Source organism: Vanacampus margaritifer, chromosome 15 (genome assembly GCF_051991255.1).
Source record: "Vanacampus margaritifer isolate UIUO_Vmar chromosome 15, RoL_Vmar_1.0, whole genome shotgun sequence".
In the NCBI taxonomy this organism is placed as follows: Eukaryota; Metazoa; Chordata; class Actinopteri; order Syngnathiformes; family Syngnathidae; genus Vanacampus; species Vanacampus margaritifer.
Window position 1 is genome coordinate 22,031,749 of NC_135446.1, and position 19,139 is coordinate 22,050,887.

The following is a 19,139-nucleotide window of genomic DNA, read 5'->3' on the forward strand; positions in this document are numbered from 1 at the left end:
CTCATTTGAAAAAACATTTCACGCTGACTAGCATGAAATAAAACGAGAACAGAGCGTTTTTAGTTATGGATTGATATTTAAGTCTCTTTTTTTTTTCCTTCCACATTTTTTCTTTTTGAATCTACTTGTTGGCATTAATTCATGCAAAACAAGTACAATGGGACCGAAGAGGGGCACAATCTCTTTTACGTTCGCCATATTCGTTTCTATTTTAACTTTTATTCTTTTTTTTTTTTATTATGGAATTTTTGGTCCTCTATAGTTGCACATTTAATTCATCAAAATATAGTAAATTAATTGTCACATTCTGGAGTCTGGACAATGTCAGTATTTTTAGCAAATGTAGCCTCATTGCTAATTGCATGCTACATTCATGGCTATTTCATCTCATAATGTATTATTTTTCAAAGCCAGGTAAAAAGTAACAACTTAAGAGCTCAACGTTTTAAATACATTGTCGTGCTAATTTTCCAGTTACATCAAAGTCTTTGCCCTTTTTGCTTGTTAGCATAAAGTCCAAGCAAAAATCATTCCTATAAAAAGGCAAGACAATCAACAATAAAACATGTCAACGTTTGCTGAATTATTTGCTACAGTAATGTAATGTATTACCACCAGTTAGCATCGATAGCTTTTAGCTTTCTCACATAATCATCTGCAAGGGCAACAATAACAAAAAAAATCATTATTTAGCCTCATTTTGAATGTTCAGTGTGGAAAACTTGAATTCATATTCAATGTTGATGGTCATAGAAAACAGTTGCTCAATAATGTAAGCATCAGGAGGTGTAAAACTAAAAATGTCTTTATTCCTCAAATTTTACATGATCATTGCATTGACCCAATTCCATTAAATATTGTCAAAACTCTGCTTCATATTGTAAAATAGAAAAAGATGAAGAAAAAAAAAGGATTCTGTAGTGACTGAAAAATCCACTTGAATGTAGTGTCATGTTAATACAGTAGGCGAAAAATATAAAGTTTTATGTCCAATGGGTTGAGATCATCACGGCATGACTGTCACAAAATATCACTTCTTAAAATACATTTCATTACAAGTGTCAGTTTATGTAATCGAGTCCGCATCGGTTATCGATACCGCGTTGGAAGCAAATGTACGCCGCTCGATAATCGTCAGAACAAATGCTGCGATCACATTCTTCCTCTTTTCACAAACGTGTCGTACAGACCTGAACACGTCCTCGTCATGCAGCGACTCGTCTCTTTCTGTGCAAAAAAAGAAGACTCACATCTGGAGCACATTTACAGACGACAGCAGCTCAAGCCAAATTGTACAAATTATTTTTTGTTGAAGACCAAACTAGAATTTTTCCAGTAAGCAAAAATAAACCACAATTAGGGTATGAAAATATTTCTTTTTCTCCCCCCCCCCCCACTGAAGACATAAGAAGCGGATTTGTGGAAACTCTCGCCTACGATAACTGTACAGAAGACCAATGACAGCTTGATGTCAAAATTGCACGTTATTTTGGGAGGACGAGGACGAGCGAGCGAGCGAGTGCGATGAAGGGAATGTGCAATGACAAGCGACAAGTCACAGATGGTCTGACGAGAGGCAAAAACAAGCAGAAGGAGGCTAAAGACGACGTCATGGAAACGAAAAACAACACGTGACAACGTCCGACAGATTAAATGAGGTATTGCACAGATTAATAACAAAAAACAAAAAAAGCATGAAGGCAACACAAAATATACAGCAAATTGATAGAAAATTTACATTTTTTGTGATTTGAAATTAAAGATTTCTCTTTTAAGTAAGAAAGGAACAATTTTTGCGTCAATCATCCAAAGGTGTGGGAGGGAAAAAAAAAATAAAATAAAAAAATCACTAGTCATCCCATTCGTCCTCATCTTCAAAGTCCTCGTCATCTTCGTCATCGTCATCCTCATCTGTAAAAGAGAAGCTGACTTGAGTGAGGCCATTGTGGGAAATTCTACAAGACCGAGAGACGAGCACCCAAGACGGTACTTTTTTGGGTATGGATCGATGAGTCTAATTGCAAATATGCTAATGAGGACAAAAATAAACAATATCACCGCAACATACATTTGTATACGAGGAGCCCCACTTTGTGCGTCCGTTTCTAAGTCACATGATTCAGGCAAAGTCGTCCACATCATCTTCCAAGAAGGACAAAAGGCTTGAAGTTGCACGTGCGTACTTAAATTCACGATGACGAAGCTTAGAAAGCACGATTTTACGTCCCGTTGACAAAGCATTGATTGCCTCAGTGGCTAGCCTGAAATGCTACCTTGTTTACAATCAAAGTCTTCAATTCTAATCTCCCCCCCCCCCCCCCCACACACAAACCCTCCCCACAGAGAAAGTCGACCATTTTGAGTTCAAGTTTCTGAGGACGAGCTTCCTCAAGTCAAGATTTGACGAGATGTCCAACGTCGACTGCACTTGCGTACTCCGCCATTCAATCGCCAGGAAATACCAAAATGGCGGTAAAAAAGGATGAACTCAGTTCTGTTTATGGCTCCTCGATCCGATCTTGAATGAACGAAGTGATGCAAATCAAACAGTAGCCAAACATAAATGTTTAGAAAAGGGTGGCAAAGAGCTGTTGTTGTTTGTTGTGTCTTTTGAATTTTTTCCGAATGATGGAAGTCCGTCGGGGGGGCAACGAAGAACTTGAATTGTAGCGAGCGTCGCGTCGCGCGTCAGTCGGCTACTTTGAAAGGAATTTGCTCCCAATTATTCTCCTTCTCGTCATTTTTGGCCACTTTTCAGCCCAAGATGGGCTCAAATGTAAAGGCAGTCCGAGCCAAAGCAAAATAAGACTTATTTATACTTGACTGCAAAATCTTCTACTTGCATTCATCACTCTTGCCTCATTTGTTCGGAATTCACGATGTTGTTTTGTTATTTGCATTGATAGAACAACTGTTACTTCGCTACTACTTTTCTTTTTTTTTTTTTTTACTTCTCTACTACTCTTCTTCTTCTGGCGTGCATTGTTCAATAAATGAACATTTCTTAGCGCAAACTAGCCAACAAAAGCATCAAAAATTCGGTATGGATTCCCAGGTACGCAGAATCGCAAGCAAACGGGTTCAAATGCAAAACGGCAGCCGTGGCTGCATTTTGTACCTGAAGAATGAATGGCCTTGCTCCTCTTCTGCATGACCTCCATCAGCGCCCCCACGATGCCGGCCGAGGGTGCCAGGGAGGAAGGAGGCGAGTCGCTGGTTTCGTCCCTCTGAGGATGAGAAAGCAGGGTTCGAGGTCAGACCGGGAGACATTTCACGTCATGCCGACAACTCACAGCTTTGAGTTGGATTCCTTGTCGGATTTGGTCCAGGAGCGCGTCGCGCCCGATGTTGTTTGCCGGCGGCCGCTCCTTCTGCTCCACCCTCTTCAGATTGGCGCCTTCGCGGATTTGACTCAGCAAGGCCGACTTGCCGCCGGCGAGCGGCAGGCTGCCATCCATTGCTCCGTTGGCCTCAAAGGACGGCGGTGGGGGTCCCGGAGGCGGCGGAGGAGGAGGGGGCGGGCCTCCCCCCAAGGAAGGAATTGAGGATGTGGGCGGCGGCGGAGGAGGGGGCGGCCCGGGCGCCGAGGCGTGGGCCGGCGGCGGGGGCGGGGGCAGGAAGCCTCGGCTGGGCGGAGGCGGCGGGGGCGGGGCCGTCATGCCCGGCCGGGACGGAGGCGGCGGCGGAGGTGCGGAGACGGGGGCTCGGGAGGGCGGAGGGGGCGGGGGGGCGCCTCGCCCGCGGGCGGGAGGCGGCGGGGGCGGGGCTGACCCATGGTGAGGGGGAGGGGGAGGAGGGCCACCTCGAGATGGAGGAGGCGGCGGAGCTGGAAACACAGAACAGAAAAATAGTCAATCCAGGTACGCGTTTCCTTGCTCTGCCTCACCCACTGACAACTGGATTCGGGCCTGTTTTACTGCTGCTTCCCCCACCACCCTTCCTTTAGGTGGCAACATTTACATTTTCAAAATTGTCGGTAGATGTCAATGTGTTTGTTTGTCTAAATGCGATTGGCTGCTGACCAGTCCGCGACTGAAATGGAATCGACGGCACACAAACTGCAGGTCTTTTTGGGGGGGGGCAGCATGCAGTACACAGTCACGCCACTGGAAGGCAGCGTTCACTCATCATGTTTCGTATCATTGTTAGGCAACATTTTATGCGCGTGCGTGTGTGGTTTTTTTGTAAGTCTGATGGCAACCGGCAAACTCGGCAAGGCAAAGCACGTCACCATTTTGTTGTAATTTTATAGTTTTGCAATGGAAATGACAGACTTCTTTGAAAAACATTTTCAAATCCGCCTGTTTAAAAGCTTAAACAGAAAAAACTGAAAAATAATTGCACTCAAAAATGGAGACGTCTGCTTTTGCATTTGAACATTTCAATCTTTTTTTTTTTGTTGGACAATTTCCGCGCGCATCTGAACTGACGTGTGCGATGTGTCACAGCAGCCCATGCATGGAAACGTACCACTGCACCAGGGAGGCCCTAAGGAGAAAGCCAGCGCACCGCTTACGTCGCCGTCTTAAAAGTGAATGCCAGTGTCAAGTTCTCGTTTTCATTTGGACCAAAGCCGCACCGTCTTGTGGCCCACCTTGTCGCCGGAGCTCGTTTTTGACAGCTTCCACTCCTCCCTTCTTCTCAATGAAGTCATAGATGACCTTGGAGGTCTCTTTGTCCTTGAGCTGAGCCTCAGAGATGCCGCACATGTCGAAGAGGTTCTTCAGCTCAGGGTCCAAGTTATTTACCTGCGTGGTCAAAAAACACAACAGTTCATGATGCGAGTATTATTTTGTCTGGCTGCATGTGTTGCTGCATTATTTGCCGACTGCAACAGTGACGCTAGTTTCATGAGCCCGTCTATGCAGTTTTGCATTAAACTGGTAGACTTGCACAATTTACGCAGTTTGATTAAATACACAAGTAATTCTCTTAGTTTGACATTTAACAGCATTTACGGTTCCCTTTCTGCTTCTTGTTGTGAAGCTCACTGCTGCCATCTAGTGTTCATATTTGTAGTGTACTGTTTCGGTTCATTAACTGCATTTTTTGGTGTCAATCCACTTGATTGATGGCAACAATTCATTTGAATGACATCATCATCCATTCTGATCAATTTCAAGGCCTTGAAAGCATTGAAATGAAATCATCTGAATTTCAGCCTGGCTCTGCGTAATCTCATACTCGGGATGCGTTTTGGGAACAAGTCCAAGGATTACGCAAACACAGGTTGCCGTGTCTGCCAAAATCTCCTTGTGTAACCGCATGGCGTGCGGCAAAGATTAATATTTGGTTAATTTCAATGATTTGGAAGTCTGAGTGACACGTAGCTTCATTTAAAAACATGTGCAGTCACACGCACTCCACGTTTCTCGCTGTTGTTGTTTGAATCCTTTACTTACGTCAAAGCCCGTGTTTGGGTCCCATCCGACGTGCCCGATGTGCCTGCGCCAAAGCAGAGAGGCTGCAGTCAACAAACCCGCAGGCGACACCTTCACCGACACATTCTTTGCTCTGGTATCCAAGTGGAACATTCGAGAACCAAATCCCTTACTGGAAGTTGCTGGGCGTGCCGATGTCGGCTTTGGTCAGCCTCTTCTTCTTGCCTCTGCCTTTCTTCTCCCGTTTGGTGAAGGTGGAGTGCATGATGTTGTTGACCTGAGAGTTGCTGTGGAAACGGTGGCCCATGCTGATCTCGGGGTTTTTGATGTCCACGGTGGCCATGGGCAGCGCCGGGCCTGCAAGACAACATCCGCAGTTTTGGTAAGCATGTCATCGATTCCCGTGTCCGCGACTTGCCAGTTGACTTTGGAGCAGGATTTCGCTAACCGTGGCAAGTTTCCGGGTCTGGAAACGGGACCAGTTGTAGGCCAACCACCAGCACAACACCTACCTTTCACACCGTCACGACAAGGACTTTTTGGCGTTTTGCTGGGTAACGGCGACGCGGAGCGACTACGTCTCCTCCTCACCCTGTCCCAAATCCCCCCGCCGTCTCGATCCCGGCACGCGCCCGCCCTGACGTCCAGCAGCACGTCGCCGATAAAGCTGCGCGCTCGCACCTGGCCGGAGGATGGCTCCGACACATTGGGGTACGCTTCGTCCTGGGGGAGGACCAGGCAGTGCAAGGTGGACAAGCAGCTGGCCGGGCCCAAGCCCCCGCCGGCGCTTTCGCACCCGAGGTCTTCCGAGGGAGCCGACAAGAAGGTGGTGCAGAACATCATTGCTGCCAAGGAGATCCTGGAGAAAACTTGCACCGACTCCAGAAAGAGACCATTTACTCACGTCAGAAATGAGGAATGGTTTCTGGTGGACGCATCACATCCAGCAAAAAAAAAATAAAAAATCAAACTCTGCCAAGAGCCAAAGCAGGTCCGTGTGGGAAGCCAACTTGGATTTACCACTGAATAACGTGATCAGACATCTGGAAGAGCCGACTGATGTGCCGTCTGAGCTGCGGGGACGCACGTCCTGCTTGTTTGGACATCTGAACTCCCGCTTGCTATTGTCCATCGACACACATTAGGACGTCTTTTGCAAGCGACTTTCCATCGCCGTTAAGATGATCACACTGGCATTGGCTCGCCGCTGTCATGTCTCCGCCCACTTTCACTGGTTTCGCCTCCCTTTCCCGTCAAAGCGCACACACTCGGGGCTCTAATCCCGGCATATTATTTGAGGATTTGGCAATGGATTTTATGTAACTCTTCATGCCTGCCTAATCTCAGATTAAACTTCCGTTTAGGAAAACATGACGAAGGTCAGGAGGACGTAAAGAGGACGTAAGGAGGACAGAGAAGACGGAAATGACGACGACTGGGGCAAGAATCGAGCTCAAAACATCAAAAAATGTCACTGCTTGCATGTGTTGTGAGGACAGGAAATGGCGGACAACGTACCATTTGGAGGATCGCGTCTCTTCTCTGTGAACACAGACAAATCAAATGGTTACAACGTTGCGCTCAGTTGGCGAGAGGCGAAGGCAGACGGACAGAGAAAAGAGTTTGTGAAAACCAAAGTCTTGGCGAAGAGTTAGTGAGCGAAATCCGGAACACGCACGCACGCACGTATCATCACAGCCGTACATCCGATAGAAAGTGCGGGAAAAGTCCGAGAGCAGAGAACGGAATGAAAAGATTCCGCTGTCATGTGGTGTGTGTTTTCCAAGGAACAGAGGAAAGAAGCCTCGGAAGCAAAGAGTGCGCACCCGAGGCAAAAAGCTTGAAGAGGGAAGTGAAGGATCCATTTAAAGTGTGTTGGACGCTCATTTTAATTTGTTATTAAACATTCAAAATGACCGAAATCAATTCATATTACCCGAGTCTTTCGTGATCTTTGAATTACGTGTCAAAAATGTTCCCAATGAACCGCGTCCAAAGCGGATATGACGTCGTCCGGCCATGTTACTTGCTGGCTGTGCGTGTGTTTGATCTCCTCATGATTTTTCTCATATTGAAATCAATTAGCTTGATGCCATCTCATTGTGTTGACACTTTTTGTCCAAACTAACGGGAGGATGGTGCGAGCCTGTTCCGGTTCCCCAGAGGTGGAAGCGTTGACTTTTTACGCAAAAAAGATGGAATCGAGGAAACGGCGCCTTCTATCATGGTCAGCGATCGGGGTTAGCCCAAAGAAGTCGTCCGTTAGCGTCGCTGCTAATGAATGAACAGCGACGCATTGTGTCTCCCGAGTTACGCGGCAGCGTTCAGTCATTTCAATAACAAAATATCACAGCAGCTCAAAAAGATAGTAAAGCTCACTCCTCACTTGCGTCACTACATTTCAATTTAAGCAAGTTGTCAGTAGAATACAACAATACGTCTTCAAGACTGATCAAATGACGAAATTAGCGTTTGTCTTTTATGAACTGTGAGACTGCTTCACTTAAAAACTGAGCGAGCAAAATTTACTGACAGCTTGTCATGTCCAGCTTCAGAGTGAAGACGATTCCGTGGTTGTACTACATCACGCATGCACAGATTTAAAAAAAAAAAAAAAAAGGGGGGGGGTGTGGGGGGTATACGTGCCAGTGAACTATCGTAGCTTGCGAAATTCACAAAAATATCAAATTTTTGCTTGGCTGTTTCTTCATTCAATCATTGAATCATATTTGTACTCCTTAAAATTGCTTTTAGGATGATTTTGTCTGATGTTTTTTCCATTTAAAAGGTTTAAAAAAAGATTATGTGACAAACAGCATTCATCAAACTTAACCAGTGAAGTTGTGTAAAAAAATAAAATAAAAATAAAAATAGTTGTCATAGTTTTCATGAAAGATGTGTGATTGAAAAGATAATTACTGCATCGCCATGAGGGCTGAACGATTACGGAAGATAATCCAATTGCTATTTGAAGTTAAAACCCGAGACGCAAATGCTAAGCGTGCCGTTTGTCCACAGTGGTGGGTGAGGTGCAATAAGGAAGTCAGTACCAGATTTCCTTTGCCTTTTGCCCAAGAGCTCTGCCAGGTGACCTCGGAAACGCTTGGCCTCCTCCTCACTAGCAAAGTTCAGGCCCACTTGGCTCGACTGAAGGTTCGGGGTGAGGAACAATATAATGAACACAAAAACAAAGCATGGGCACAAGTCCTTTTCATTTCAGATCATGTATACAATGAGCGCATTATTGTACAAATATGATTTGGATGATGTGCACGATGCACGCAGTCTCTCTCTTGCTGTCACGCATACCGCATGGTCTGCTGTTGACAAAAATCTAATCAAAGAATAATAAAATCAAAATACTGTATACTAAAACAGCAACTGGGTGTTCCTGCGCATTTTGGCCTCTCGGGGGCAGCGTGGTGCCCGTGCATCGCCGAGCCGCATATAAAGTTGAGAGTTTCTAACTGGGATTACTAACTGGGTGTTTCCTCGTTCATGTTCAATCTTGCCTTGTTGCTCAGCACGGCGTTGCTCAACAACGACCGGGCGGCGCTATTAAGATGCATCCATTCATTGGAGATCCACACAGAAGGAAATTGGGGCAAGTGAAAGTCAAACGAAAGGACTGGAAAGCAAATTGCTGTGCAAAGTAAAGTCAAATAACAATCCCAAAGTTGATGCTAACTTCCTGTTAGCAAATGAATGGGATACTCCATTCCCTTGCATTAGCATTAGCATTAGCACCAGACTCGTGATGTGCTTAAAACGAAGCATGTTTTGCATTAAAATAGTATGTAATTCTCCTTATCGGCTGTCATTAAACAGCTTGAAGGACGCTTAGGGACGGCAGAATCACACGGATTCGCTCCATGTTAGCTACAAGCTACATGGCGAATTCAGGGTCCTTTCACAATGTAGGAAACTCGTCAATGCGCCGCAGCGTTCTCATAGTTTTGCTTCGATCATTACATTTAAATGATCGAGAAAAGCCAAAATTGAAATGGCGATCAAATTCCGGTTAATCGTCCAGCCCTACTCTGAATATATTAGAAATAAGAAGTATACTAAATATCTAACAGAGGCATTAAAAAAGGGACAGTCAACTGCGAAAACTGCTTTCGAATGGATGATGCGGGTTTGTGTTTTTGTCAGTATGATGCAATTGGTGTCTGGAAGCATAAAAATACATCATCAATGTGGTGGCGGGAAAAAAAAGAGAAGGCGGCGAAAGTCAACTCACGTCTCCGGCAAATGTGATGAAGTAAGATCTGGAGGGATTTACGTTAAAGTTGTTGTACAGCTCCTGTTCAAACAGGATCTTACCGTCCTGTGACGAGACGACTTCCGTTAGCTTTCTGACGTGTAGCAGACGCGCGAGCGTGACGCGTGCGCATACCTTGATGTCAAAGACTCGGATGAAATAGGACCGCTGCGGGTTGTCCTTGATCAGGCAGGCCACGCCGCAACATCTCTTGGTCCAGGTGGCGTTGCGGTCGGCGATGAACACTTGGACCACTGCCGAGCACAACGACTAGACGGGGGGAGGGACACAGCAAGAGTCAAGAGTCAAGAGTCAAGAGTCAAGAGTCAAGAGTCAAGAGTCAAGCCCCGCAAAGTGTTTGTCACCGTCTAGTGAGAAGCTAGCAAATCACTCAAATGTTCCAAATGGACAATGTTACAGTCAGTGTTTGGAAAACTTGCTTTTCTACACAAACTATGTCCTCAGAGGCAGAAATCTCTCAAAGCTAAAGAAAAACCGACGTTCCCTGATGTACGCCAATATGAAGGACCAGAGGCGGGGCCTCGTAAAACGGTGACGTCGGCAAGAAGAAGAAAGAACTCACGTTAGCTGAAGATAACAACACGAGGCTAACAAACAGAGCCGAGTGGCGCTGGCAGGTTTTTCGTTTTGTTTTTGTTTACTTGGCATCATCACAACATCCTAGTTATGACGCCGTGGCTTCAATGAGAAAAGACTTTTGATTGGACGTGCTGCGCAGAAGTAGGTCAACAACGAAAAATCAACCATGGTGGTTCTGGGCTTTCTGGGGGCCATGAAGGCAATGGCGGACTTTTTGTGACGCAGGCGGACTTGTCCGTGGTTACGCCTTGTACGACGACAGTCATCGCGCCAAACTCTCTTTCACGGCTCCAATTATCAGGACGCATGAGTTGGGCTTCAAACACTGTGCATGGATGCGCTACGCGGGACGCTTGTTAACCCTAGCGAAGCAAAAAGATTTTGTTGGTTTGTTACGCTATATAAATAAAGACGCCTCGAGTTTTAAGTTCAAAACATTTGAATTTAATCACTCTGAATTATTTAGGTACTGTTTTTGCCTTTGTACAGACTAAATAGACACCTTGTAGAATACACAGTAAAATGAAGTGTAAATAAAATAAAATAAAACCATTGAGTGGGCGAAAAGTCACACTTAGCATTCTATCTTTATTTCAAAGTCATGAAATGAAACAATGTTTTAATAGTTGGGGGCAATGCGGCCATCGGGAATTTCCGACGGCCCGTACATTTTCGGGAATTGGAATTTAGGGCTCAGTCTCAATTTCGCCCAGCCCAGGTAAACACATGCTGCGCTGACGGCCTATTTTCCTTGTCATTCACAGCACGTCTCGTTCAAATTTGGAAGAACAGCTGGAGGCTGGGGAGGTGTTTTCTTCCACGAGGGCCCTCAGCTATCATTTTATCTTGTGACTGGAAAGCTTGTAAGGAACACAAACATCGATTCCTGTTTTAGTCAAATATTGACAGAAGTGACAACACGTGCGGCTCATGATATCATCTTGAAGCATTGCTGTAATAACAGCTGAATTGCATGCTGGGAGTCCAGGCATGACTGCGCACGGCAAATTGAGACGCAAGCTAAAGCGGCACAGACATTACATCATGGTCAGCGTTTGTGAATCAGCTAATCGACTAAGCATCAAACAAATGCTGAGTCATGAGTGTGGTTCACAAAGTCCAATTTATTCTTGCTGCTTTGCTTCCACGCTCGATCACAAAACATCTTCAGAAACGCCACATCGTTATCAATTCCTAAACATGATATGCTTGAACTTGATTCTCTTGGCGGCAGCGAGTGCGTAAAAAGGAGGCTATTTGAAGGCATTTTTGAATGACGTCAGGACTTAAGAGCCCGAGGTTTCATCTGTCCATGGAGTGCTGATCGTTCCTGACAGGGTCAAAGATGGCAGCAAGTGAAGCTACACGCGCTCGCTTGCTTCTTTTGTTCAAACCATTCACGACATGTTTTTTATTCCATTTCTGTCCTCTAGTACAAGGAGACAAGAAAGTTTGACCTCATTTGTGCAGGAGGTAGAAGTAGATAATAACTGCAGTTAAAATGACTTTCTTTTTTTTTTTTTAATGGAGCCAGGCAGGAAGAAGATAAATAGGGCGATATCGAGTGGAATCGTGTTCCACTTCTCCAGCAAAAATCACCAAAGGGGGACTGACCACAGGACTTCCTGTCTGATGGGGATTGCTGATCAGGCAGTCTGTGCACGAGCATGCGCACGCACACACAAACACTGGACGCCTGCCACGTTTTTCCGGCAGTACCGCTGATGGTCCAAAGCGGAGGAATACCAATGAGCATCGCTGCACGTGCATGAGTCAAAGCAGTGAAATCGGCTTCCCCCTTTTTTCTTTGACTGCACTGACTAAGCAATGAAACCACACTTGACCGATTTTGCACAACCAACCAGGAATGCAATCAAGAAGATGCAAGGACGTGTCCGATCAACTCCAAGAAACCAAAGTCAACTACAGATACCACAAAAGAAAGTCATGAAACCACTGCTGGCCATTTGAATGATATTGTTAAGGAGACTCACAATCCTCTCCCTGCATGCATGGATGTAGTTGGATTGTGAGGAATGCTCCCAAAAGCCTCGTCTCATGCCGAGTGACACAAGAGCGGCGGAGGAATGTCGCTGCGGCCTTTCTGAGCGGGCCGACGTCAACCTACGGCACGCCCCAGAAAACCTGTGCGCTGCCTCATGTCATAGGACGGAAGACAAAACCAGCATCGCGTGAGGTAAGCACATGCGCTTCTGTCCGGGGTCACGAGGCAGGAAATGAAACCGAGGTAGCTCAGTGCTGTCAGGTGAGCAACACAAAGAAGAAGAAAAAAAAAAAAACACTTCCCCAATCGTAATCGTACTTTCAGGAATCAATGGAGGAAGCAATCTCAGACGAGGTCGGAGCATGACAAGCACAGAACAACACGATAGTGTGACTGACATGCCATGACACTTATTCAACCTTTTTTCTCCAAGATCATTTTCTAAAACGTTGACGTTCCAGACCAGTCATTTCCAAACACGGTGCCATGGGAAATGATTTGAATGGATCACAAATCATGTATTTTAGTTGATCTATTTATGACAGAAACATATAGCGACAGCCGGAACAATCAAACGCTTCTCTCACTATGACGAAAAGGTTACAATCTACCTGTCGCCATTCATATAAGAGCTTTGTTTTCAAAAAACGTACCCGGATTCCCCAAAAAGAACGCTATGCGGCTCCTCCAGCCACCTCTGTCTGTGTGAACCTGTACTGTATGTCCACACGCCTGACATGGCTCCGGAGTCACCTGCTCTTAGTTTTGCGTCAGGATGGTAAAGTGGTACCGGGGTCGTAGTATCGGGGCAGACAAATAGTAAGTACTTTTAAGGGGGGCCTGGTCCTTATCTCCCACATATAATGGAGTTCACTGTAACTCTGAAACGGTAAAAAATTAAGAGTACAGTTTTTCAGGAATCGCTACAGCACTGCTGTGAAAAACTGGATACATTGAGTGTTAAGTAGAGACGAGACAGACTTCAAAAATGATTTGTTTAACTCTAATTTTAGAATGGTGACGTTACACTGCAGTCAGACTGATCGAGCAGAACTCGTCTTCCATTTTTTGGGGGACTGAAGGTGGGGGCCCCGATGAGTTCTCACGAGTCAGCGTCGTCCGCTGCCAAGCCTTGTCGGCACATTCCGTCGGCGGACACACTTCCCGAAAACAACCAAGGTTCGGCTAACGTTATATAATGCCGGAACACACACACACACACGCACACAAAAAAACACCTTTTGCAAGCTGTTGATTGACTTAGCAGCTAACTGGCCACGGAGCTAACAGCACTTTCGCCGTGTCAGCTGAGTTGCGTCGGAGTGGCGATGCTAAATCACATAGCAACATTTCCTGGGTGACTTCAGGTGTGCCAACTTTGAGGCCTAAAAAAACGGGATTACAACTCAGTGCTGATCGAAAGCGAGCGTCCTGAGCGAGGTTCGACGTCGCCGCTCGCTCCCTTTGCCACCTCGGCTGTCAAAACACCCACCCGCCCCCCAATGGGAAAAGAAAAGGAAGAGTAACTTCAAACGAGCGTCGCTAAACAGGAAGCGCGGCGCAAATGAGGCAAAATAGCGCAGACTACAATTGAAAGACTTTGAAGAAAACTTACGATGCATTTCCTGCCGAGCTGGTTAAAAATGTAGTCATTCTCTTGAGGCGTCAGTAGAATGGAACCGACATTTATTTGCCGTTGCTGCTTATGAAGTCCACTCATTGTTAACCAAACGATAGCGTTTACTCTAAGAAGGTAAACTCAGTCCGGAAAGATCCCATAAACAATCCCCGGGTCATTCGTGGTCTTCCTCCGTCCGATTCGCGCCCTCGAGTCCGTCTCAAGTCGCTTTCACGCGATAGTGTTGCCAAAAGTGTTGAAGAAGAAGACGCCAGATCTGGATTGTGTGCGAAAAAAAGCTCAACAATCGAGCGGAAAACGGCAAAAAGTTTCCTGGGAAGTCCGGCTGCCTCAGCGCCCGCAGCCAGGTCCATCCAACATGGCAGTGTCAGGACGAGTCCATTCTTGTGGAATGGGGGGAGGGGCCGACGTCTTCCTACGGCTCCGTCACACGCACTCCAAAATAAATCGGCGAGACACAAAACACACGTTAACAGTATCCTTTCACAAGGAAATATGATTATATCATACTTGAATCTCGGTAGCTTTATGATGATACACAAAATAGCATCTCCGGCGATTTCCTCTTCGACGTGCGTGTGGTGCGGTCCTGTCCGCCCCTGGCTTTTATGACAGGAATGCGTGCAGTGCAGAAAGGGAGGAGGAAAGACACAAGGTGCGCGTTGCCAGCAGAATCGTGTGAGCAACTTGAAGGACTTTGGGCTGCAATGAATGCAAATCCCAAAAAGCACCTTTGAAAGACAAGTGTTCTTCCTCAGATAAGATGGCGTTGCTTAATTCAGTCAGAAAAGAGGATCTGCGCTTATCTGGCCACTGTAAGGATTCATTCTCTCTGGATTTAATGAGACTTCATTTTCTCCCTGGACCGCGAATGCTGCTAGGATGATTCACAATGCACTAAAAACAAAAAAAGTCCACAACACACTGAAGTAAAATGAAGACTGCCCCAGTTACTAAAGGTACCCTCGGGGCTTTGAGGACCACGTCTAGCACATACATGAATACATTTAGTGAAATGGTCCCACAGCATCCATTAGATATAACATTTGCATCATCTTCCCCTTTTTAACAAGGCATCTTAATCCCCGCAAATGATCTTGCTTAATAGCCATTTGCAAAGAGAAGTCGACATTCTTGCCTGCATGCGTGACTCATACTTATTTCAATAGTAAGCCTGCGGAGTGCTGATATTTTTGCAACATGCTCAGTCAGGCTCATCAATGGCTGTTACGCGCAATGGCGGCGTGGTGGAAATGAAAAAAAAAGAAGAGAAAAGAAAATACACTCCAGATGTGCGTGTGTGTTTGCCACACACTTTATTTATGGCACTTGTAAACACGTAGGCCAATGTCCCATTTCAAGTGGCTTTGTTTTTTCCTTAGGGAGGCCGAATGACTGCTGTGTTGCTGATCTGGGGACATTTTTCATGTATGCGCTCCTCCAGGCTGCAGCAATACAAATACTTGTCATTGTGACTCAGCTAGTGAATGACAACCTTCTGAATGAACCTCCAATTACATTCCGATGGATTTACAGCAATTTGTCTTATGCCCAAACACGCCATCTGACACACGGCAGATATAAAAAGTCTACACACCCTTTGTAATGCCAGGGTTTTGTGATGTCAAAATAAGAGCAGATCAATATTTCTAAAACCGCCAATGTCACCTGTACAATGTACAAATGAAACAAAATAATGCGCTTTGCACAAGTGTGCACACCCTCTTATGACCGGGATTTTGAAGACTCTTTATCTACTGTAAGTCTGTTTGATGTCTGAATAAGTTGAATGAACAAAGCTTGTACATTTTCCCCAACAAATGTACGCTTCCACATGGTCTTTGGTCAACCCAATTTCACTGCACTGCACAATAGATGCTTGACCAACTTGAAAAACCTGATTTACGAGTGGGGAAGGGAGAAAAAAAAACCCCAGGAAATGCTGCATTGCTCCACCTGGTTTGATTTTTAGGTAGCCACTCGGAGAGAACGCGGCAAGTGGCTTCGCTGCCTTTTTGACGTATGGAAGTGAGTTCTGAAACATCTTAGTCTCTGCTTGTGTCCGCGTTCATCTGCAAATGCCTCCAAGGTCGATTGCGCAATGGAAAGAGTAGATGTGACGCAAACAGTCCGCATATTGAAAAGCCTAATGTCACTTGGTGTGCGCATACTCAGGCAGCCGTGTCACAGAAGAGCGTGTCAGTTGGGAATGTAACGAATATCAAAATTGTCACAATATGGTGGTCGTCATGTCACCATATTAAAAGCAGCAAATCTGTTCAAAGGTGAGGCTGTATGGTGTAATTCTAGCACCCTCTGGTGGTTAGTTTATTAGTGCAGTTTAATTTCAATTAGGAATGTTTTGGCCACTGCTGCAGTCATCATGCCAATAAATGAGTCATGCCGGCAAATATTTTGTGTTTTACAATATCGTGAGTTATTCTACAGTATCGCGAGCAGTTTAAACATCGCCCCCCCCCCCCACATGATCATCATAATGTTCATATCTTGTGGTTCATATCGTGATATTTACCGTATCATGATTGGGGACGTTTCGATATCGTTACATCCCTATTGTCCGTTGTGTGGCAGCTCGGTCATGCTGTGTGTGTTTGAGTGCAGACACCGAGTCGGGGGTCGTCATCGTGAAAAATTGGCCTGACCCACAAACAAAAGAAGGAGGGAAGACGGCAACATGAATATTAGATTTGGGGTCGTGGAACAAGATGTGCACTCCAGGCTTTCGCATCCATATTTAATCATGTTGGCATTCATACAATTTGTCAGTCTGCCGTACAATGCGAAAATGGGTTTTCAACAGGCACCACAATGTAACACCGCTCCCCCCCCACCACCCAAAAAAAATAAATAATTCCACGAAATGCTGAAAGTTAACCACAAGAGGGCAGCATTTCAAGCTTTCTTTTGCCAAACATGCATTGTTGTTTAATTAAAATACACATATGATACTTTTTTAACTATAGAATACATGTATTTATTTGTTTGTATTTATTGTCATTTTATCGCAACATGCAACATGTTCAAGTCAATGTTTCCCCAGAGAAGTCAGACACAAGAACATTTGACATTTGATTTGATTTCATTTCTTTTTTTTTCGCCACAGTGCAAGTCGACGTCATCACATCAAAACCGGTCTTGCTCACGTGGCCCTCAAAACCAGTTTCTCGTGTTGGGACTTGATGTTGTGTTTGTAATGACGAGTCGCTTTATGTCAACGGATTTTACGATGTGGCTTAAATTCATGGCCCGTAACGTGCAACGAAAAGTAGTTCAACTGGATTTGCGTTGATCACAGTGGAAGGTATATCATATTTTTTGGTATGGTTTACTAATATAGGCAAAATCCCAGCACAAGTGCTCATGAAAATGTTCCTATAAAAGTGATCTATAGAGGATTTCATTCACACTAAAATGCACTTTTTTTACAGACTGCTTTGAATGTGACTAGCAAGATGGCAGAGCTGGATTAAGGATCTGAAAGTACTTTTGGTGTCCTCATCAGAATCACTCAATAAAAATCATGAAAATTAAGCATTTGCATGAATAAAATGACAGTGATAAGTCTCTTGGAAATATCCTTCCTTCATTTGATCCCGCGCTTTTTCATTTCATTTTGGCATGTGCCAAACACTGCATAGTCATATTGTTAACAATTTGTGCAATTTGTTTCATTGTCCATCCAAAGTTATTTGATAAAACGAGTCATCGAATCACGTGTTTCTCGTTTCATAATACAAGTTTTGTATTTTGGTGACGTGGCGAATTCTGAAAAGCGCCTTTTGCTGAGATTGACTTCGAATTGACTTTGTGTCAGATGTATTTGAAAAGTTAACAACGTTTCCGCATTGCATGGATAAACCACTGGAAGAAGAACTTTTGCAATGCAAATTATAGACTCTGCCTTTTTTTTTCTTAATGACTTCCTCTTCTCTCTGAATCACACTGAAAACGATTGTAAAGCTTAATTTTTTCCCCCCCGACACCGAGGCCGTCCATTGACTTCTCCGCCGTCCGCACTTGATCGGCGAGCGTCTCTCGTGCCGCTGATGCCGAGCAGAACGTTGGACAGCACATCCTGATAGAGACTCAGGCAGGCCCACCCGGGCAGGTAGAGGAGTGTGATGAGCCCCATGAAGTTCTGCGGATAGTGCGAGTAGTCCCAGGAGCAGGCGCCAAACTGCCTGAGCGCCAAACCCCAGCACAGCTCCCAGGTGTAGATGAAGCAGATGTAGATGGGGAGCCTCCGCCAGGTGCCCCACCCTCTTTGAAAGTGCAGGTGCAGGTAGAGGTTCTCCACCACGTAGCTGCAGCTCCCGTACATAAGGAAAGACCACAAGGACGTGTGACCGGTCAGGCTTCGCTTCTCCACCAGGTTGAACACGGAGGTGAACGCCACCTCGTCCAGGAAGCCGTGCATGCCAAAAAACAAGAAGCGGACGTAGCCGGGGAGGCTTTGCAGAGGAATGGCTGCCTTGGTGGGCTGGTACCGCAGCCTGGACACCCCCCTGTGGAACACCTGACTAAAATAAAGAGCCAGGGTGTAGTGGAGGAGCAAGTGCGTCCCTGACGTGACCCTGGCCTGCTTGCCGAGCGCGTTGCTGATGTCCTCCATGGCAACCTGCAGCCCGACGTAAACAGACGGATAGACGAGCAGATGGAAAAGCGCAGGCCTCTCTTTGAAACGCCTCTTCTTCGAGTAGACTTTTTCCAGCGCGAAATGGGTCAGTGAATGCACCGCGCACAGATATGGCGAGGAGAAGCCCAGCAACTTGGGGTCCCGGTCGGTTAGAACCCCCCGCACCGACGACAGCAGCACATCCAGGCTCACGCCGTGCATTCCGTACAAGTAGAGCCGCATCCATGGCGGAAGCCACCGTGCGGTCTCCTCAGCCTCGCCGGAACCGCCGGACTCATCGGTCCGGATCCGGGAACTGTCTCTGGGACGACGGACCATCATCAGCCATCAACACGCATCTGCTTCCCCGTTCCGAAACATTGTTTTCAAAGACGCTCGGCAGTAACCGCCGCGGCCGCGCGCATCCGCGGCGGCGCTAACGGCCGCGGCCGCGCGCATCCGCGGACTTGTCGGTTGCCTTCAAACACTTCCGGGGGAAAACACAAACAAACTCGACATTCCCTGCTGCTTTCCTACAAACTTGTATTTATGGCACGTCATTTGGTGCTTTTGCTGGCACCTTCAGCGTGAGTTGGACAGACTCCATCTCGTGC

At 45.9% G+C, this 19,139-nt stretch overlaps 2 protein-coding genes across 5 annotated transcripts; both read right to left on the minus strand.

Annotated features, from left to right (window-relative positions):
- Positions 1–789: 789 nt before the first annotated feature.
- Positions 790–14,444, minus strand: LOC144034742 (actin nucleation-promoting factor WASL-like). 4 transcript variants are annotated; one of them, XM_077543745.1, is made up of 11 exons: positions 13,866–14,443; positions 9,781–9,915; positions 9,625–9,711; positions 8,432–8,528; positions 6,900–6,923; positions 5,555–5,738; positions 5,403–5,445; positions 4,595–4,748; positions 3,294–3,826; positions 3,119–3,227; positions 790–1,911 (listed from the first exon to the last, which is right to left on the minus strand). In XM_077543745.1, exons 1-11 carry the CDS (start codon positions 13,968–13,970, stop codon positions 1,850–1,852), a joined length of 1,533 nt encoding a protein of 510 aa, XP_077399871.1. In that variant the 5' UTR covers positions 13,971–14,443; the 3' UTR covers positions 790–1,849. The 4 variants fall into 4 exon arrangements, with proteins under 4 accessions (XP_077399871.1, XP_077399872.1, XP_077399874.1 ...); XM_077543746.1 differs by lacking the exon at positions 6,900–6,923 and having other exon boundaries at positions 13,866–14,444; XM_077543748.1 differs by lacking the exons at positions 8,432–8,528; positions 13,866–14,443 and having other exon boundaries at positions 5,894–6,923; positions 9,781–9,798.
- A 2,131-nt stretch (positions 14,445–16,575) lies between these two features.
- Positions 16,576–18,978, minus strand: tmem229a (transmembrane protein 229A). Its single transcript, XM_077545645.1, has one exon. The coding sequence runs from the start codon at positions 18,865–18,867 to the stop codon at positions 17,872–17,874; it is 996 nt and encodes a 331-aa protein (XP_077401771.1). The 5' UTR covers positions 18,868–18,978; the 3' UTR covers positions 16,576–17,871.
- Positions 18,979–19,139: the final 161 nt, after the last annotated feature.

What these genes read in the sequence shown, in the direction of transcription:
- LOC144034742 (XM_077543745.1), bottom strand. Translation starts at nt 13,970, where the DNA reads ATGAGTGGACTTCATAAGCAGCAACGGCAAATAAATGTCGGTTCCATT. An exon ending in TCATCACATTTGCCGGAGAC is followed by an intron (nt 8,529 to 9,624) that starts GTGAGTTGACTT and finishes CCGAACCTTCAG; the next exon opens with TCGAGCCAAGTGGGCCTGAA. An exon ending in GGCACGCCCAGCAACTTCCA is followed by an intron (nt 5,446 to 5,554) that starts GTAAGGGATTTG and finishes GCTTTGGCGCAG; the next exon opens with GCACATCGGGCACGTCGGAT.
- tmem229a (XM_077545645.1), bottom strand. Translation starts at nt 18,867, where the DNA reads ATGATGGTCCGTCGTCCCAGAGACAGTTCCCGGATCCGGACCGATGAG.